Source organism: Dendrobates tinctorius, unplaced genomic scaffold (assembly GCF_039654945.1).
Source record: "Dendrobates tinctorius isolate UK_male_01 unplaced genomic scaffold, ASM3965494v1 ptg000362l, whole genome shotgun sequence".
NCBI classification, from domain to species: Eukaryota; Metazoa; Chordata; class Amphibia; order Anura; family Dendrobatidae; genus Dendrobates; species Dendrobates tinctorius.
This window is the reverse complement of record NW_027362028.1, coordinates 2,529,394-2,551,026: the sequence shown is the minus strand read 5'-3', so window position 1 is coordinate 2,551,026 and position 21,633 is coordinate 2,529,394. Positions and strand designations below refer to the sequence as shown.

Sequence of the window (21,633 nt, the reverse complement as noted above, 5' to 3'; positions counted from 1 at the left end):
GTATTGATCTTTCTCTGATTATCCCTCCTGTACCTCGCTGCCCGCCCTGTGTATGACCCCTGGCTACGTATTAACCTTTCTGTAATTATCCTTCCTGTACCTCGCTGCCCGCCCTGTGTATGACCCCTGGCTACGTATTGACCTTTCTGTGATTATCCCTCCTGTACCTCGCTGCCCCCCCTGTGTATGACCCCCTGGCTACGTATTGACCTTTCTGTGATTATCCCTCCTGTACCTCCCTGCCCGCCCTGTGTATGACCCCTGGCTACGTATTGACCTTTCTGTGATTATCCCTCCTGTACCTCGCTGCCCCCCCTGTGTATGACCCCTGGCTACGTATTGACCTTTCTGTGATTATCCCTCCTGCCCGCCCTGTGTATGACCCCTGGCTACGTATTGACCTTTCTGTGACTATCCCTCCTGTACCTCGCTGCCCGCCCTGTGTATGACCCCTGGCTACGTAGACCTTTCTGTGATTATCCCTCCTGTACCTCGCTGCCCCCCCCTGTGTATGACCCCTGGCTACGTAGACCTTTCTGTGACTATCCCTCCTGTACCTCGCTGCCCGTCCTGTGTATGACCCCTGGCTATGTATTGACCTTTCTGTGATTATCCCTCCTGTACCTTGCTGCCCGCCCTGTGTATGACCCCTGGCTACGTATTGACCTTTCTGTGATTATCCCTCCTGTACCTCGCTGCCCCCCCTGTGTATGACCCCTGGCTACGTATTGACCTTTCTGTGACTATCCCTCCTGTACCTCGCTGCCCGCCCTGTGTAAGACCCCTGGCTACGTATTGACCTCTCTGTGATTATCCCTCCTGTACCTCGCTGCCCGCCCTGTGTATGACCCCTGGCTACGTATTGACCTTTCTGTGATTATCCCTCCTGTACCTCGCTGCCCCCCCTGTGTATGACCCCTGGCTACGTATTGACCTTTCTGTGATTATCCCTCCTGCCCGCCCTGTGTATGACCCCTGGCTACGTATTGACCTTTCTGTGACTATCCCTCCTGTACCTCGCTGCCCGCCCTGTGTATGACCCCTGGCTACGTAGACCTTTCTGTGATTATCCCTCCTGTACCTCGCTGCCCCCCCTGTGTATGACCCCTGGCTACGTAGACCTTTCTGTGATTATCCCTCCTGTACCTCGCTGCCCGCCCTGTGTATGACCCCTGGCTATGTATTGACCTTTCTGTGATTATCCCTCCTGTACCTCGCTGCCCGCCCTGTGTATGACCCCTGGCTACGTATTGACCTTTCTGTGATTATCCCTCTTGTACCTCGCTGCCCCCCCTGTGTATGACCCCTGGCTACGTATTGACCTTTCTGTGACTATCCCTCCTGTACCTCGCTGCCTGCCCTGTGTATGACCCCTGGCTACGTATTGACCTTTCTGTGATTATCCCTCCTGTACCTCGCTGCCCCCCCCGTGTATGACCCCTGGCTACGTAGACCTTTCTGTGACTATCCCTCCTGTACCTCGCTGCCCGCCCTGTGTATGACCCCTGGCTATGTATTGACCTTTCTGTGATTATCCCTCCTGTACCTCGCTGCCCGCCCTGTGTATGACCCCTGGCTACGTATTGACCTTTCTGTGATTATCCCTCCTGTACCTCGCTGCCCCCCCTGTGTATGACCCCTGGCTACGTATTGACCTTTCTGTGATTATCCCTCCTGCCCGCCCTGTGTATGACCCCTGCATATCCCTCCTGTACCTCGCTGCCCGCCCTGTGTATGACCCCTGGCTACGTAGACCTTTCTGTGATTATCCCTCCTGTACCTCGCTGCCCCCCCCTGTGTATGACCCCTGGCTACATAGACCTTTCTGTGACTATCCCTCCTGTACCTCGCTGCCCGTCCTGTGTATGACCCCTGGCTATGTATTGACCTTTCTGTGATTATCCCTCCTGTACCTTGCTGCCCGCCCTGTGTATGACCCCTGGCTACGTATTGACCTTTCTGTGATTATCCCTCCTGTACCTCGCTGCCCCCCCTGTGTATGACCCCTGGCTACGTATTGACCTTTCTGTGACTATCCCTCCTGTACCTCGCTGCCCGCCCTGTGTATGACCCCTGGCTACGTATTGACCTCTCTGTGATTATCCCTCCTGTACCTCGCTGCCCGCCCTGTGTATGACCCCTGGCTACGTATTGACCTTTCTGTGATTATCCCTCCTGCCCGCCCTGTGTATGACCCCTGGCTATGTATTGACCTTTCTGTGATTATCCCTCCTGTACCTCGCTGCCCGCCCTGTGTATGACCCCTGGCTACGTAGACCTTTCTGTGATTATCCCTCCTGTACCTCGCTGCCCGTCCTGTGTATGACTCCTGGCTACGTATTGACCTTTCTGTGATCATCCCTCCTGTACCTCGCTGCCTGCCCTGTGTATGACCCCTGGCTATGTATTGACCTTTCTGTGATTATCCCTCCTGTACCTCGCTGCCCGCCCTGTGTATGACCCCTGGCTATGTATTGACCTTTCTGTGATCATCCCTCCTGTACCTCTCTGCCTGCCCTGTGTATGACCCCTGGCTACGTATTGACCTTTCTGTGATTATCCCTCCTGTACCTCGCTGCCCGCCCTGTGTATGACCCCTGGCTATGTATTGACCTTTCTGTGATTATCCCTCCTGTACCTCGCTGCCCGCCCTGTGTATGACCCCTGGCTATGTATTGACCTTTCTGTGATTATCCCTCCCGTACCTCGCTGCCCGCCCTGTGTATGACCCCTGGCTACGTATTGACCTTTCTGTGATCATCCCTCCTGTACCTCGCTGCCCGCCCTGTGTATGACCCCTGGCTACGTATTGACCTTTCTGTGATTATCCCTCCTGTACCTCGCTGCCCGCTCTGTGTATGACCCCGGCTACGTATTGATCTTTCTGTGATTATCCCTCCTGTACCTCGCTGCCCGCCCTGTTTATGACCTCTGGCTACGTATTGACCTTTCTGTGATTATCCCTCCTGTACCTCGCTGCCCGCTCTGTGTATGACCCCGGCTACGTATTGACCTTTCTGTGATTATCCTTCCTGTACCTCGCTGCCCGCCCTGTTTATGACCTCTGGCTACGTATTGACCTTTCTGTGATTATCCCTCCTGTACCTCGCTGCCCGCTCTGTGTATGACCCCGGCTACGTATTGACCTTTCTGTGATTATCCTTCCTGTACCTCACTGCCCGCCCTGTGTATGACCTCTGGCTACGTATTGACCTTTCTGTGATTATCCTTCCTGTACCTCGCTGCCCGCCCTGTGTATGACCTCTGGCTACGTATTGACCTTTCTGTGATTATCCCTCCTGTACCTCGCTGCCCGCTCTGTGTATGACCCCGGCTACGTATTGACCTTTCTGTGATTATCCCTCCTGTACCTCACTGCCCGCCCTGTGTATGACCCCGGCTACGTATTGACCTTTCTGTGATTATCCTTCCTGTACCTCACTGCCCGCCCTGTGTATGACCTCTGGCTACGTATTGACCTTTCTGTGATTATCCTTCCTGTACCTCACTGCCCGCCCTGTGTATGACCCCGGCTACGTATTGACCTTTCTGTGATTATCGTTCCTGTACCTCACTGCCCGCCCTGTGTATGACCTCTGGCTACGTATTGACCTTTCTGTGATCATCCCTCCTGTACCTCGCTGCCCGCCCTGTGTATGACCCCTGGCTACGTATTGACCTTTCTGTGATTATCCCTCCTGTACCTCGCTGCCCGCTCTGTGTATGACCCCGGCTACGTATTGATCTTTCTGTGATTATCCCTCCTGTACCTCGCTGCCCGCCCTGTTTATGACCTCTGGCTACGTATTGACCTTTCTGTGATTATCCCTCCTGTACCTCGCTGCCCGCTCTGTGTATGACCCCGGCTACGTATTGACCTTTCTGTGATTATCCTTCCTGTACCTCGCTGCCCGCCCTGTGTATGACCTCTGGCTACGTATTGACCTTTCTGTGATTATCCTTCCTGTACCTCGCTGCCCGCCCTGTGTATGACCTCTGGCTACGTATTGACCTTTCTGTGATTATCCCTCCTGTACCTCGCTGCCCGCTCTGTGTATGACCCCGGCTACGTATTGACCTTTCTGTGATTATCCCTCCTGTACCTCACTGCCCGCCCTGTTTATGACCCCTGGCTACGTATTGACCTTTCTGTGATTATCCTTCCTGTACCTCGCTGCCCGCCCTGTGTATGACCCCGGCTACGTATTGACCTTTCTGTGATTATCCTTCCTGTACCTCGCTGCCCGCTCTGTGTATGACCCCGGCTACGTATTGACCTTTCTGTGATTATCCTTCCTGTACCTCGCTGCCCGCCCTGTGTATGACCTCTGGCTACGTATTGACCTTTCTGTGATTATCCTTCCTGTACCTCGCTGCCCGCCCTGTGTATGACCTCTGGCTACGTATTGACCTTTCTGTGATTATCCCTCCTGTACCTCGCTGCCCGCTCTGTGTATGACCCCGGCTACGTATTGACCTTTCTGTGATTATCCCTCCTGTACCTCACTGCCCGCCCTGTTTATGACCCCTGGCTACGTATTGACCTTTCTGTGATTATCCTTCCTGTACCTCGCTGCCCGCCCTGTGTATGACCCCTGGCTACGTATTGACCTTTCTGTGATTATCCCTCCTGTACCTCGCTGCCCCCCCTGTGTATGACCCCCTGGCTACGTATTGACCTTTCCGTGATTATCCTTCCTGTACCTCGCTGCCCGCCCTGTGTATGACCTCTGGCTACGTATTGACCTTTCTGTGATTATCCTTCCTGTACCTCGCTGCCCGCCCTGTGTATGACCCCGGCTACGTATTGACCTTTCTGTGATTATCCTTCCTGTACCTCACTGCCCGCCCTGTGTATGACCTCTGGCTACGTATTGACCTTTCTGTGATTATCCCTCCTGTACCTCGCTGCCCGCCCTGTGTATGACCTCTGGCTACGTATTGACCTTTCTGTGATTATCCCTCCTGTACCTCGCTGCCCGCTCTGTGTATGACCCCGGCTACGTATTGACCTTTCTGTGATTATCCCTCCTGTACCTCACTGCCCGCCCTGTGTATGACCCCGGCTACGTATTGACCTTTCTGTGATTATCCTTCCTGTACCTCACTGCCCGCCCTGTGTATGACCTCTAGCTACGTATTGACCTTTCTGTGATTATCCCTCCTGTACCTCGCTGCCCGCCCTGTGTATGACCTCTGGCTACGTATTGACCTTTCTGTGATTATCCCTCCTGTACCTCGCTGCCCGCCCTGTGTATGACCTCTGGCTACGTATTGACCTTTCTGTGATTATCCCTCCTGTACCTCGCTGCCCGCCCTGTGTATGATCTCCTGGCTTGCCTGACCTGAGTTCCCCTCTCCTCTACTTCAGTATTCCTGTAGCGAGTATACTACATCATCTGCAGCAGTAGGACGCTAAGCCCCACCCCCTGCAGTCACATGATCGCAGGTCCTGTGCGCACCTAGCTGTTCATCGTTGCTCCACCTCCCGCAGGTCCTCAAGCTACTCTGCTGCTACCCACATTAGACGCCAGGACTCCCGTGGCTGCGGGTAAGAGTCCTCCACGTGCACTCTATCAGTGTCCTTGTTATTTGAGGTGGCGGTGCTGCTGAAGCACCCCTGACATATTAGCAGTACGCCACTGATGAAGGGGGTTAGGGTGACAGAAGCACTGTCCCTTCTGTCTAACCACATAGATGCCGCAGTCACTATTGAATGTGGCATCTAACAGAAGGGATGCGATCTTAGTTACCTGCTCTGTCTGTTCCTTTGTGTCAGTCTGCCCTCTGACCTCCAGTCAGGGTTACCGAGGTCTGGATAACGATTCTTAGTTCCTTACCTGAATTCTTCAGCTCCTCGGCGCTGTACTGGTAGAGGAGGTCATACGATCCCCCCATGGAGCCGGAAGTAATGTAATGGGTGCCAAAATCCTCAAATATTCTGCTGTAAAGCGGATAGTTGTATTCCAAGGGCAAATGATTCAGAGCGCGGAGGAAGACGTCCGACAGCCACAGATTGTCCTTCTTCATTCGGAATTCTGACACTGAGATCACTTTATTGATCCTGATGAAATTAGAATTCTAGAAGGAAACAGATGGTAAAATCCAAGAACTGGAGCTGATACATCACCCATGTATTAGCTATATTCTATCTATGTATTAATTATCTATCTATTATCTATCTAACTATTATCTATCTTTCTATCTATCTATCATTTATCTATTATCTATCTATTATCAATCTGTCATCTATCTATTATATATATATATATACTGCTCAGAAAATAAAGGGAACACTATTCCATTTGCAACAGGCTGTTTGTGTTCCCTTTATTTCTTTGAGCAGTGTATATATATATATATATCTATTATCAATCTATCTATTATTTATCTATTATCTAACTATCTATTGTGACAGGGTCACTTGCCAGTGTATGGAGGGAGATATGTGTCACTGCGCATATTAGATTCAGTGATGTAAAACCAGAATAGTTTTCCCTCCAGCACGCTATGTACTGAGAGGGTTAAGTTATGTTATGGGCTGGTTTTAGTGGACCTTTATGGAGCGGGTGGGAGGAGGTCCACCCTATCTCCACTTGCAGAGTTCTGACAGGACCTGTGTGAGGTCAAGGTCATGTGATCATCACATGGGTTGTTAAATACCTGGACATGAGAGTCAGTCTGGGTGGTGTATTGGGGAGAGGTGGAACTCCCACGTGGCTCCTGTAGGAGCTAAGGACGCTGTGTGTGTTACTTGCAGTGAAGTCTGCAGGGAAAGGACTCTGATGGACTTAGATAATTGTTTTGTTTTACTGATATGCCAGAAAGGTTCGGTTTGTTTTGCTGAACCCTGCCAGGGTTTATGCTATCTATAATAAACCAGCAGGTGAACGACTACCAGAACTCTTCCTGTGTCTACCTGGTGAAGCAGCTGAGAGAATCAACCCCTCACTCTATCTATCTATCTACAGTTGTGGCCAAAAGTATTGACACCCCTGCAATTCTGTCAGATAATACTCAGTTTATTCCTGAAAATGATTGCAAACATAAATTCTTTGGTATTATTATCTTCATTTAATTTGTCTTAAATGAAAAAGCACAAAAAGAATTGTCCTAAGGCCAAATTGGATATAATTCCACACCAAACATAAAAAAGAGGGTGGACAAAAGTATTGGCACTGTTCGAAAAATCATGTGATGATTCTCTAATTTGAGTAATTAACAGCACCTCTAACTTACCTGTGGCACCTAACAGGTGTTGGCAATAACTAAATAACACTTGCAGCCAGTTGACATGGATTAAAGTTGACTCAACCTCTGTCCTGTGTCCTTGTGTGTACCACATTGAGCATGGAGAAAAGAAAGAAGACCAAAGAACTGTCTGAGGACTTGAGAAACCAAATTGTGAGGAAGCATGAGCAATCTCAAGGCTACAAGTCCATCTCCAAAGACCTGAATGTTCCTGTGTCTACCGTGCGCAGTGTCATCAAGAAGTTTAAAGCCCATGGCACTGTGGCTAACCTCCCTAGATGTGGACGGAAAAGAAAAATTGACAAGAGATTTTAACGCAAGATTGTGCGGATGTTGGATAAAGAACCTCGACTAACATCCAAACAAGTTCAAGCTGCCCTGCAGTCCGAGGGTACAACAGTGTCAACCCATACTATCCGTCGGCGTCTGAATGAAAAGGGACTGTATGGTAGGAGACCCTGGAAGACCCCACTTCTTACCCCGAGACATGAAAAAGCCAGGCTGGAGTTTGCCAAAACTTACCTGAAAAAGCCTAAAACGTTTTGGAAGAATGTTCCCTGGTCAGATGAGACAAAAGTAGAGCTTTTTGGGCAAAGGCATCAACATAGAGTTTACTGGAGAAAAAAAGAGGCATTCAAAGAAAAGAACACGGTCCCTACAGTCAAACATGGTGGAGGTTCCCTGATGTTTTGGGGTTGCTTTGCTGCCTCTGGCACTGGACTGCTTGACCGTGTGCATGGCATTATGAAGTCTGAAGACTACCAACAAATTTTGCAACATAATGTAGGGCCCAGTGTGAGAAAGCTGGGTCTCCCTCAGAGGTCATGGGTCTTCCAGCAGGACAATGACCCCAAACACACTTCAAAAAGCACTAGAAAATGGTTTGAGAGAAAGCACTGGAGACTTCTAAGGTGGCCAGCAATGAGTCCAGACCTGAATCCCGTAAAACACCTGTGGAGAGATCTAAAAATGGCAGTTTGGAGAAGGCACCCTTCTAATATCAGGGACCTGGAGCAGTTTGCCAAAGAAGAATGGTCTAAAATTCCAGCAGAGCATTGTAAGAAACTCATTGATGGTTACCGGGAGCGGTTGGTCGCAGTTATTTTGGCTAAAGGTTGTGCAACCAAGTATTAGGCTGAGGGTGCCAATACTTTTGTCTGGCCCATTTTTGGAGTTTTATGTGAAATGATCAATGTTTTGCTTTTTGCTTCATTCTCTTTTGTGTTTATTCATTTAAGACAAATTAAATGAAGATAATAATACCAAAGAATTTGTGATTGCAATCATTTTCAGGAAGAAACTGAGTATTATCTGACAGAATTGCAGGGGTGTCAATACTTTTGGCCACAACTCTATCTATCTATCTATCTATCTATCTATCCATCATCTGTCTCTCTATCCCTAATCTATCTGTCTGTCCGCTATCCCCTTTGGGATTTGGATTTTTTACCCCCAGCAGTTCACCTGCGCACATTTCGTCCCCAGCATTTGGCCCCCAGGATGTTTCGACCCCGCACATTTCACCCCCGTACATTTTGCCCCCGGATGTTTCGCCCCCGAGTCCTCTCCTTCTTCCCAGCGTCCTCTTCTTCTGCCTAATCTCATGGCGAAACATCCAGGGGCAAAATGTACGGGGTGAATCTTCCTGAGGGTGAAATGATAAGGGTGAAATGTGCGGGGGCAAAATGTACATGGGGGTGACATGAAAGCGGTAAATCAGTAGTCATCAATATTCTGAGCGTTCGGCAGCTGCTATCCCTGTGATTGCGATGACCGAGATGCCGGAACATGGATTACTTACCTTCTTATAGGAGGCTTGTAAAGATTCCTTAAAGGACGATGATTTTGTATGTTTACTTTTACGTTTAAAATGGAATAATAGGGGGATTCCAAGAGATCCTTGAGATCCGCTGTGAGTATTTAAGTAACTGCTACTGGATTTAGCAAAAGGAATGATACTTTCGTAGAAATCAGCCGACACCTCGTCCTCTTCGTCTTTCATCTGTTAGAGGGACAATACACATATAATTTTTTATCTAAAGTCAGTACAAAATAATGAAAGCTGCATTCAACAAGACTCAAAGTGGAAGCTGAGTATTTGGGAAAGTGTCATCAGATTATGACAAGCTGTGTCAAGCCTTAAGTAATAGTTTTGTCTCTGCATTCAAATTTTACTTTGTAAAGTCACAAGTTACACCTTTGTCTCTGCAAGCAAGTTACCTGATATTATTCATCTCTGCTATTCTTATGCTGCCCAAACTCACAATTTTTCTGTTCCCGTAGCTTTGTAAAGTCAAAAAACACTATATGCACAGTTACTCCTTTGTCCATTGTTCTACTCCATTCTTCATAAAAACATATGTACGGTAGTTGATTTGACAACTTTTGTCCTTAGTAAAACCTTACTGGCTATCAGTTATAATGTTATTTTTTACCCCATACTCCTATGTACAGACCCTTGTAAGTCCCTCAAGCATATTTCCCATAAATTATATTAAACCCTTCATCCCAGGGCCATTTTCCGTTTTCGTTTTCTTTTCCCCCTTCTTCCAAGAGCCATAACCTATTATTTTTCCTTCCCCATAGCCGTATGAAGCCTTGTATTTTTGCTGTAAGTTTGAATGACGCCATCCATATTATCATGTGATGCACTGTAATGCAGGAAAAAAATCCAAGTGCAGTGAAATTGCAAAAAAAGTGAGATTCCACAGTTGTTGTTTTTGTTTTTGTGTACCATGTTCATTAAATGGTAAAACTGACCGGGCAATATGATTCTCCAGGTCAGTACGGGTATACAGATACCAAAAGTTTGGAAATTTGTAAGGAAAAAAAATTGCTCTTGTAACCTTTTTTTCCAAGACCCATAACATTTTCATTTTTCGGGATCTGGGGCTGGGGCAGGGCTTATTTTTTGTGCCCTGTGCGGATGTTTTTACTGATAACATTTCGGGATAGATATAATGTTTTGATTGTCTATGAATGTATTGTATAAAAATGTTGTGGTGGCCAAAAAACCCCCACGATTTTGGAGTTTGGATTTTTTTTTTCGTTATGCCATTTACCAATCAGATTAATTTATTTTACATTATGATAGATCGGACATTTCTGAACGCAGCGATACCAAACATAAGTATTTTTGATTTTTTTAAATTGTTTAATTTTTAATGGCTTAAAATAAGGGTGATTTGAACTTTTGTGTTTATTTTTTTTTCATATCCTTAACTTTTTTTCTTCACTTTTTACTGTATTCAAAAGTCCCCTTAGCTCCACTCCACCCGTGGCCATTAAAGGCACATAATGCCTGATTAAATCAACTGTTATTTGCCGGGAAAGATGCGGGCTCAGGGTGCGAGCCCACACCAAAGGTAGGGACACGACATATGACCTACATGTAAGGTTACCTGGGAAAGACAGCGCTCACATCTGCATTTAACCTCGCACTTGCTACAATGTTAGTCAATGAGGCAATGCTAATCTGCGTGTTTTTCCTGGAAATGGGTTGACGATAAATTGGCTGCATGCTATGTATGGCCACCTGAAACAGCTGACACTCACCAATGAAAGTCAATGAGTGCGAGAAAAAGCACACATCATGGTGTGCCATGAGATTCTTACGCACCCATCTCATAGGACATTTCATCAGCCAAGTACAGTAAATTCACAGCCCGAACCATCACAATACAATAAAATGATATATAGATAGAATTTCTTTAAAAAATGGATTGGGGTCCCCCATGTTATTCTTAACCAGCTGAGGGAAAGCCGACAGCAGCGGGTTGATGTTTATAGTCTGGGAAGGGGGTAATAAACATGGAGCTTAAAAGGCTATTAATTAAAGGGTAAGTAGACAGCTGAAAGCTGATATTAATAGCCTGGGAAGCTCCATGTTTATTACCCCTGTCCGAGACTATAAACATCAGCCCCAAGCTGTCTGTTTTCCCTCAGCTGGTTAAGAATTATATTCTGGTCACCACACCATTTTTTCTTTTATTTAATTCTTAGCTAAATACATGTACAGTAAGTTACACACGCACTGCACTAATGATATATCTCAATTACATCTACGGTATCTATCTATCTATCTACAGTGGGGAAAGTGTGAAAGTGTAATTATTTGGTACACTGATGTTTTTGCTAATTTGTTTTCATGCAATAAAATGCAATTTAATTATTTAAAAATCATACAATGTGATTTTCTGGGTTTTTTTATTTTAAAATTCTTTCTCTCACAGTTGAAGTGTACCTACGTTAAAAATTACAGGCCTCTCTGTTCTTTGTAGTGTGGTGCAGTGACCACTATGTCTGCTAGGGGGCGCTGTGTGGGTGTCCCAGGACGGGCCTACAGTCATATCCATTGTGGTAATGGGTATAGGATGCTGACGGATCATTATGTATCTCAAGGTGGGTGGCCTTGAGATGAAGGCTTGCTTATGTGCTGATCAGCAGAGCTGATCTGTCGTTCCAATATGTCAGGGAGAAGCCTTCAGATGATTGATGAGACGGGTGGGATCAATCATCTACAAATCCACCCAGGGGTGTGTTTAAGGGTGTCATAATAAACTATATTTGTATGAATGCTTGAAGGACCTGTGATGAGGTCATAGCCATGTGACCTGCTGGGCGTGGCTACAGACCATATAAGGTAACCAGAGTAGGTCACATGAGAGAGAGCATGGATCTGATTGAGCCATGTGGAAGGTCCCAGCAGGCCTAGGTGGAGGAAGGTGTGCTACCTTCCTAAAGACCACGTGCTGAGGCTGCTGACCCGGTGAGGCCTGTGGATATTGGCTGTATGTGAGGACGGATAAGCCTCCTGTGTTTGCTGAGGCTCGAGGACTGAGCCTGAAATCATGGACACTTATGCTTGCTTTTGCCTGAGCTAAAGGCTATTCATTGTATTATGTGCTGCTTTATGGGTTATGAAGCAATAAACCCTATGAACTTTTAAAGGAACGTGCCTCCTGATTGACTCCCATGGCTCCTGAGCGAGTTGAATCCCTACAGTAGGCGGTGTGACAAAGTCACTGGCAAAGTGCTAGAGGAGAGATATGTTTCACTGAGGCTATTAGCCTCAGTTATTTAAAACCCAGACGTTTCCTCCAGCACACTATGTCTGGAGAGGGGTTAATCAGCCATTTTAAGGGCTGGGTTTTTGTGGACAACCATAGAGTGGGTGTGAGGTTGTCCACCTTATATCCACCACAGGGTGTGGTCTGGTGCTTAAATAGCTGCCCTCCAGAGGCGTGCAATGTTCAGTATGGCTGGAGAGAGGAACTCCATCGTTTTGTGTCTTGAGGAGGAGAAATTGTTTAAACCCCCGTGGTATTTGTTGTAAAGAAAACAAAGTCAAATCTTGCTATTTTTTTTTTTTGGTAGTCACACCATTCCCCAAAAATGCAATAAAAAGTGATACTTTGTATCTACGGTACTCAAAAATGGTACGAATGAAAACCTCAGCTCAGCTCGTATAAAAAGAAGTTTTTCATACAGCTCCATTGATGGGGGGGGAATAAAAAAAAATTACTGTTCTTAGGAAATAGTGACACAAAATATTTTTTAACAAAATTCAGAATTTTTTAAACCACTAAAATAGTAAAAAAAGAACTTTACAAATTTGGTATCGTAGTGACGACGAGGAGAATCAAATTACTGGATTATTTTTACTGCATAATCAATGCTGAGAAAATAAAACACAAAACTAAAATGTTTTTTTTTTTCGGAATTTTATCTCCCATTGATTTTTTTTTTCTATTTTTCAGTGTATTACAGTACATGGTAAAATGAATGGCGTCATTGAAAACTAAAACTCATCCCGCAAAATGCAAGCTCTGATACAGTTACATCACTGGAGAATTAAATACGTGTTAAAAAGGAAATCATGAAAATGAAAAATGGCTGCTTTATTTTAAGCAGATGACCACTTTAAGGCTCCAGATCTGGCTGTTTTCCTCCCTCCACTGACTTCTGTAGATGTCCTTGCTTTATACTTTCGGAGGGGATGGTCTCCTACTGGTCCATGGTAAGCAATATGATAGTCAAATGCTTTCTTCTTCCCTTCCCCTGTTGCAGTAAGGCTGCAGCTGCATCCCCCTCCTATCCCCCTTCCTATCTTCTAGTTACTTCCTTACTTCTGAACATTTACTACAAGGCTGCAGACTGCCAGGAGCTGAGGAAGATGCCTAATCTATAATACAAGGCTTCATGTGTTCCCCTGTACCTCTGATTAATGCCCTATTTGATTTACAGGAGCATTGCTTATTAGAAGTTTCTAGTGGACAATATACTCAAGGAGTAAAAAAAAATGAAAAATACACAGAAAGTGCGCACCTGAAATGTGATGCTTTCCAGGTTTGCAGGCACACGATATAACTTCCGGTTTGGTCCTGTCCCATTGCCAGAAACTGTATCACGTCTTCCTCCAAAAAATGAGTTATCCAGGATTTCTCCGCGACTCTCCCCTGACAGGTAGTTATATCTAAACCCCCACACCAGATGGAAAAGACCCATCAGTAAGATTGACAGGACATAAGAATGCAGAGATTCAGGGAGTAATCACCCCAATGCCCTGGGACATCAGGACTTGGGCGGATCCTAGCCCATTTTTCGGTCCATGTTGGGTCCATATATTTCTAATTCTCAGTTAATCCCAACAATAGAATCATTAATTTTACTCCATGATTTACCCATTTCCCATCAGCTGCACCCCGGGAATGAACTCAAAGCTCCTTTTAATCTCCGGTCTCCTCTTACAGCCTCGTTCATCCGAGTTGTCCCCACAGTCGTTGTCTCCATTACACTTCAATCTTGGGTCAATGCATCGACCTGTTCACAAAAACAAGTATCATGTATTACCTAAAATACAGCTTACAGTATGAGATCCCACCAGGGTGACAGTGACTCAGTGGCCAAGTGTCTCCTAATGTGACCCGAAACCAACACCTATGGGGAATATTGAAGAGACAAGTTGTCATCATTCTCCATCCGGCATCCAGGCTATAGGAGAGCACGTTCTGAAGAAAGCAGAACAATCGATGTTGTAATATGTCACCAACGTGTTCCTTCCAGACCTAGAAGACTCGGTGCCGTCCTTACAAATCATGGAGGTAATAAAAAATACTAGTTATAGCAGTGTTTAATCATGCCACTGGTCTAAATTGTCAGACATTAACACTGAACTAAATCCCTGCAAGCAGGAACATGGGAAGCTGAAAGGGAGCTCTCTGTATACAGACTAATGATAAGATCCTGTCTGCAGCCACCACTAGGGGGAGCTCCCTGTATACAGAGATACATGATAAGATCCTGTCTGCAGCCACCACTAGGGGGAGCTTCCTGTACACAGAGATACATGATAAGATCCTGTCTGCAGCCATCACTAGGGGGAGCTCCCAGTATACAGAGATACATGATAAGATCCTGTCTGCAGCCACCACTAGGGGGTGATCCCTGTAGACAGAGATACATGATAAGATCCTGCTTGCAGTCACCACCAGGGGGAGCTCCCTGTATACAGCGATACATGATAAGATCCTGTCTGCAGCCACCACTAGGGGGAGCTCCATGTATACAGAGATAAATGATAAGATTCTGTCTGCAGCCATGACTAGGGGGGCTCCATGTATCCAGAGATACATGATAAGATCCTGTCTGCAGTCACCACTAGGGGGAGCTCCATGTATACAGAGATACATGATAAGATCCTGTCTGCAGCCACCACTAGGGGGAGCTCCATGTATACAGAGATAAATGATAAGATTCTGTCTGCAGCCATGACTAGGGGGGGCTCCATGTATCCAGAGATACATGATAAGATCCTGTCTGCAGTCACCACTAGGGGGAGCTCCATGTATACAGAAATACATGATAAGATCCTGTCTGCAGCCACCACTAGGGGGAGCTCCCTGTATACAGAGATGCATGATAAGATCCTGTCTGCAGCCACCACTAGGGGGAACTCCCTGTATATAGAGATACATGATAAGATCATGTCTGCAGCCATCACTAGGGGGAGCTCCCTGTATACAGAGATGCATGATAAGATCCTGTCTGCAGCCACCACTAGGGGGAGCTCCCTGTATACAGAGATACATGATAAGATCCTGTCTGCAGCCACCACTAGGGGGAGCTCCCTGTACACAGAGATACATGATAAGATCCTGTCTGCAGTCATCACGAGGGGGAGCTCCCTGTATACAGAGATACATGATAAGATCCTGTCTGCAGCCACCACTAGGGGGCGCTCCCTGTAGACAGAGATACATGATAAGATCCTGCTTGCAGTCACCACTAGGGGGAGCTCCCTGTATACAGAGATACATGATAAGATCCTTTCTGCAGTCACCACTAGGGGGAGCTCCCTGTTTACAGAGATACATGATAAGATCCTGTCTGCAGCCACCACTAGGGGACGCTCCCTGTATACAGAGATACATGATAAGATCCTGTCTGCAGCCACCACTAGGGGGAGCTCCCTGTACACAGAGATACATGATAAGATCCTGTCTGCAGTCATCACGAGGGGGAGCTCCCTGTATACAGAGATACATGATAAGATCCTGTCTGCAGCCACCACTAGGGGGCGCTCCCTGTAGACAGAGATACATGATAAGATCCTGCTTGCAGTCACCACTAGGGGGAGCTCCCTGTATACAGAGATACATGATAAGATCCTTTCTGCAGTCACCACTAGGGGGAGCTCCCTGTTTACAGAGATACATGATAAGATCCTGTCTGCAGCCACCACTAGGGGGAGCTCCCTGTATACACAGATACATGATAATATTCTTTGGGTAAGCGTAGGTTAATTTCGTCCCTGCAGGGTCTGGAGCTTGGGGCTTATGCAAGGAAGTTGTCTTACTATCGGACAGATTTTTTTTTGTGTTTCTCAGTTTTATTTATGCAAATTGCCTCTTCAGAGAGCAATGGGAGAACTGTTACTCCTTAGATCTCAGTTTTATTTGCAGTACAAGACAAAATGTGATTAAAAGAACAAAGAGGAAAGAGAGAAAGTGCTGGGATTTTTGTTTATTGCATTTTTTGCTCATCTACATATTAATTCCCTTTAATTCTGGATGTTTTCATAGATTCTGTTTACAAATTATTTGGGCAAAGGAAGGAAACAGAGTTGTAATTGTTTCTTCTTGTTCTGCTGTGATCGTCCGCAGCAGTGATATCTGATGGATCTGACAGTTTCCTTTCCTATCCAGAAACATCAGAGTGCAGCAATTCTGACTACAGGCGCAGATGAGCGGCGTCTCCTCGCGCTGAACAGACGCTCGCTCACGTCTCAGCGGGTTTTCGCCGCTCGCTGCAAGTAAATAATTTGTTTTTTCAGATTCCGTGCATTTAGGTAAAAAAATTACCGCATGTAAAAAAAAAAAGAAGTGAAAGGCGACTAAAATTTGGAGAAAAGTTGACAAATAAGAGGTTATAGTTACGTTGTGCCGATTGTCAAACGATTGTCTCGTCTCCTTTTATTTCTTACATATTAAACGTGGGATAGAAGAAGGTTAACTTTGACCCCTAAACCTCACCCCAAAATTAATCCAGTCCCATGGATGTTATATGGCTGCAAGATTTGCATGCTCCGCTTTTCAGAATTTCCCCAATGTCGCTTCTGAGAATTTTTGCAGACTGAATGTAATTAAAGCCAATTTCTGATATTGTAATGGAATCGTCGTAATCTAATAATTCCTAAATTATATCATCGCGAAGTTCAATTAGCGTTTGAAGGAAAGTGAGTGAAGCGGCTTGGTAGCGATGGGTGCAAATATTAAGTTTAGACGCCCACAATGCCCCACCTGGAACATCACTACAAGGTTTCAGATTTTAAAGGGGACCTGTCACTAGGTCAAAGGTGTCCAACATTTGCTCTTATTTTAAATCCTGAGTATTTTGGGGTATTTTTAATTTTTTTTTAAATCCACCATACGGTTCTGGAAACATGGGCTTTTTATTTGGTATAGACAGGGAAATACGCCTCTCATAGGCTTCAGGCTGCTCTAATAGGGTACAATCCCGTAGTAGTAAATATTTAAAAATTGGAATGCCGAATTTCCTTTTTCTTAGTGTAAATTTTTTAGGTTTTTAGTAAGGGGGCGTGGCTCACAGATTCCTCAGGGGCAGGTCTTTAGGCTCATCTGCATAACTTCCCTGTGAGCTACGCCTTCTGCGGTAAAGACCATAAAAGGTATCACTAAATAAAAAAGGCCCATATCTCTGGAGCTGTATGGCGGATTTAAAAAATACAAAAACTGAATACTCAGGGGAACAGTTGGTGTATAAGAAGAGCAAATACTGGTTACTTTAGGGACAGGTTCTTTTTAAAGGGAAAGATTATATATAATGATACCTATAGGGGACCTATCAGTCTGCGTCGGTGACATTATTCCCGATGACATCAGCAGTGGGGATGTTACCGGTTATGAAAAAGCAAGATTAACCCCTTCATCCCGAAGCCTGTTTTCACCTTCCTGACCGGGCCAATTTTTTCAATTCTGACTACTGTCGCTTTAATAGGTCATAACTCTTGAACGCTTCCATCGATCCTGGTGATTCTGACATTGTTTTCTCGTGACATATTGTACTTCATGTTAGTGGTAAAAGTTGTTCAATATGACTTTTCAAAAATTTTGCAATTGTCAAACTTTTCGTCTTTTTTTGCTTTTAAACCAGAGACTTATGTCACACAAATAGTTAAAAAAAAACCATTTCCCACATGTCTACTTTACATCAGCACAATTTTTGATACATATTATTTTTATTAAGAAGTTAAAGGGGTTAAAAGTTGACCGTCGATTTCTCATTTTTCCAACAAAATTTACAAAACCGTTTTTTCTTGGGACCACCTCACATTTGAAGTCACTTTGAGGGGCCTATAATACCCAAATGTGACACCATTATAAAAACTGCACACCCCTTAAGGTGCTTGAAACCACATTCAATAAGTTTATTAACCCTTCAGGTGCTTCACAGGAATTAATGCAGTGTGGAAGTGAAAATGAAAATGTAACTTTTTTCCACAGAAATGTTATTTTAACCCCATTTTTTTTTATTTTCACAAGGGTAACAGGAAAAAAATTGACCCCAAAATATGTTGTGCAATTTCTCCTGAGTATGCGGATACCCCATATGTGGGGGAAAATTACTGTTTGGGTGCACAGCAGGGCTCGGAAGGGAAGGAGTGACAATTTGCACCTAAATAGTGGAATTCCCCCACAAATGACCCCACTTTGGAAACTACTCCCCTCAAGGAATTTATTTAGAGGCATAGTTATAATAATGATTATGTTGCTTTTGGTTTTACTGGTGTATGAATTTATAATGTGGTGTTATGTGTAAGATGTGTGGAGTATGTCAGATTATACAGTTGTGGCCAAAAGTATTGACACCCCTGCAATTCTGTCAGATAATACTCAGTTTCTTCCTGAAAATGATTGCAAACACAAATTCTTTGGTATTATTATCTTCATTTAATTTGTCTTAAATGAAAAAACACAAAAAGAATTGTCCTAAATCCAAATTGGATATAATTGCACATCAGACATAAAAAAGAGGGTGGACAAAAGTATTGGCCCTGTTCGAAAACTCATGTGATGCTTTTCTAATTTGTGTAATTAACAGCACCTGTAACTTACCTGTGGCACCTAACAGGTGTTGGCAATAACTAAATCACACTTGCAGCCAGTTGACATGGATTAAAGTTGACTCAACCTCTGTCCTGTGTCCTTGTGTGTACCACATTGAGCATGGAGAAAAGAAAGAAGACCAAAGAACTGTCTGAGGACTGGAGAAACCAAATTGTGAGGAAGCATGAGCAATCTCAAGGCTACAAGTCCATCTCCAAAGACCAGAATGTTCCTGTGTCTACCGTGTGCAGTGTCATCAAGAAGTGTAAAGCCCATGGCACTGTGACTAACCTCCCTAGATGTGGACGGAAAAGAAAAATTGACAAGAGATTTCAACGCAAGATTGTGCGGTTGTTGGATAAAGAACCTCTACTAACATCCAAACAAGTTGAAGCTGCCCTGCTGTCCGAGGGTACAACAGTGTCAACCCGTACTATCCATCGGCATCTGAATGAAAAGGGACTGTATGGTAGGAGACCCAGGAAGACCCCACTTCTTACCCCGAGACATAAAAAAGCTAGGCTGGAGTTTGCCAAAACTTACCTGAAAAAGCCTAAAACGTTTTGGAAGAATGTTCTCTGGTGAGATGAGACAGAAGTAGAGCTTTTTGGGCAAAGGCATCAACATAGAGTTTACAGGAGAAAAAAAGAGGCATTCAAAGAAAAGAACACGGTCCCTACAGTCAAACATGGCGGAGGTTCCCTGATGTTTTGGGGTTGCTTTGCTGCCTCTGGCACTGGACTGCTTGACCGTGTGCATGGCTTTATGAAGTCTGAAGACTACCAGCAAATTTTGCAGCATAATGTAGGGCCCAGTGTGAGAAAGCTGGGTCTCCCTCAGAGGTCATGGGTCTTCCAGCAGGACAATGGCCCAAAACACACTTCAAAAAGCACTAGAAAATGGTTTGAGAGAAAGCACTGGAGACTTCTAAGGTGGCCAGCAATGAGTCCAGACCTGAATCCCATAGAACACCTGTGGAGAGATCTAAAAATGGCAGTTTGGAGAAGGCACCCTTCAAATATCAGGGACCTGGAGCAGTTTGCCAAAGAAGAATGGTCTAAAATTCCAGCAGAGCATTGTAAGAAACTCATTGATGGTTACCGGAAGCGGTTCGTTGCAGTTATTTTGACTAAAGGTTGTGCAACCAAGTATTAGGCTGAGGGTGCCAATACTTTTGTCTGGCCCATTTTTGGAGTTTTGTGTGAAATGATCAATGTTTACTCCATTCACTGCTAGCAAGCAGCCTGAATGATACAACTTTCCACCTCTGCTGCCTCTATTCTCTGCTGCAATATATCCAAATGGTAATCAGCTGAGCCACCCTGCATGTATTTACTCCATTCACTGCTAGCAAGCAGCCTGAATGATACAACTTTCCACCTCTGCTGCCTCTATTCTCTGCTGCAATATATCCAAATGGTACAACTCCATACTTCTGCTGCTTTACCATTTTGCTGCATATTTAAATGTGCTTGCTAAAGCTTTGGTATAATTCATTTGTTGCACTGTATGTAATACTTACTGCTTTAGATCTGTGACTGGGGCCTTTCTAGATCTTATCAGGTGGAAGGTGCTATAGCATATTGCAACATCTTGGTCTAGTGCCTTTGATCATCTAACCATCCCCTGGTGTGCTGGCCCCAGCTGCCAAATTATACCCAACCAGCTCCCACAATCCCTCTCTCCTGACCCTGTAGTGTGGCCTATATATGTAGTAGTTGCTAAGGGGAAGCACGCAAGTGTGGGGTGCAGCACGCAAGCATCCCATAAGCAAAGCATCACAGAAGCTAAGCATCCAGCAAAACGGCAGTTATACATGGCAGTTAGTCAGGGCAGGAGTCAGGTAAATCACACTTTGCTCTCCCCTTTAACCATGTGCTTTATTTTTATCCTCCTGTGTTCCCTTGCCATCCACATTCACCACCCTATCCCCCCTCCATCACGACTCATACACATCAGCCCCTCTATACTTCCTTCTCCCATGTACAGCTCCCACGCACTCCTCACCTTCCTGAGAAACCTCATCCCATCTTGCCCAAACACATCGCAGAAAAAAACTTCTTACAATTCCAACAACTATTGGCTCTTTATCTTCCTTCTCCTACTGATTTCAGGGGACATCTCCCCCAACCCTGGTCCACCATCCCCCAACCTCAACCCCTACCCTACCTCATATCGAAACCACAATAATCTGATTAACATTACTTGCACTCCCTCATCTCAATCTTTTAATTGTGCCCTCTGGAATCCACGGTCTGCTTGTAACAAGCTTCCTTTCCTACACAACTACTTTCTGAACAACTCTCTTAATCTGTTGGCCCTCACTGAAACCTGGATTCAGGATTCTGACACTGTTTTTCCTGCTGCCATTTCCTACGGTGGCTTACAATTCTCTCACTCCCCGAGACCCACAAACAGACCTGGTGGTGGAGTTGGTATACTCCTGTCCCCACAATGCACTTTCCAGGTCATCCCCCCAGTCCCATCACTCTTATTCCCTTCTTTTGAGGTCCACACCATCAGGCTCTTCCGTCCCCTCTCCCTCAGGGTAGCAGTCATATACCGTCCCCCAGGCTCACCCACCCACTTCCTTGACCACTTTTCAGCCTGGCTGCCACACTTCATGTCCTCAGAACTACCAACCCTCATCCTGGGAGACTTCAACATCCCCATTAACAGCCCTACTTCCACATCTGCATCCCAGCTTCTATCACTAACCACCTCTCTAGGCCTCTCACAGCTTTCAACCTCTGAG

At 45.4% G+C, this 21,633-nt stretch overlaps 1 protein-coding gene across 1 annotated transcript in view; it reads right to left on the bottom strand.

The window, feature by feature from the left end:
- Nucleotides 1–21,633, bottom strand: part of C6 (complement C6) — a 54,106-nt gene that overhangs the window by 22,913 nt on the left and 9,560 nt on the right. Inside the window, exons 5-8 of the mRNA XM_073562666.1 lie at nt 13,935–14,073; nt 13,579–13,726; nt 9,053–9,253; nt 5,841–6,081 (exon numbers count right to left, since the gene is read on the bottom strand). Coding sequence (XP_073418767.1) covers nt 5,841–6,081; nt 9,053–9,253; nt 13,579–13,726; nt 13,935–14,073 — 729 coding nt within the window. The remainder of the gene's footprint in view (nt 1–5,840; nt 6,082–9,052; nt 9,254–13,578; nt 13,727–13,934; nt 14,074–21,633) is intronic.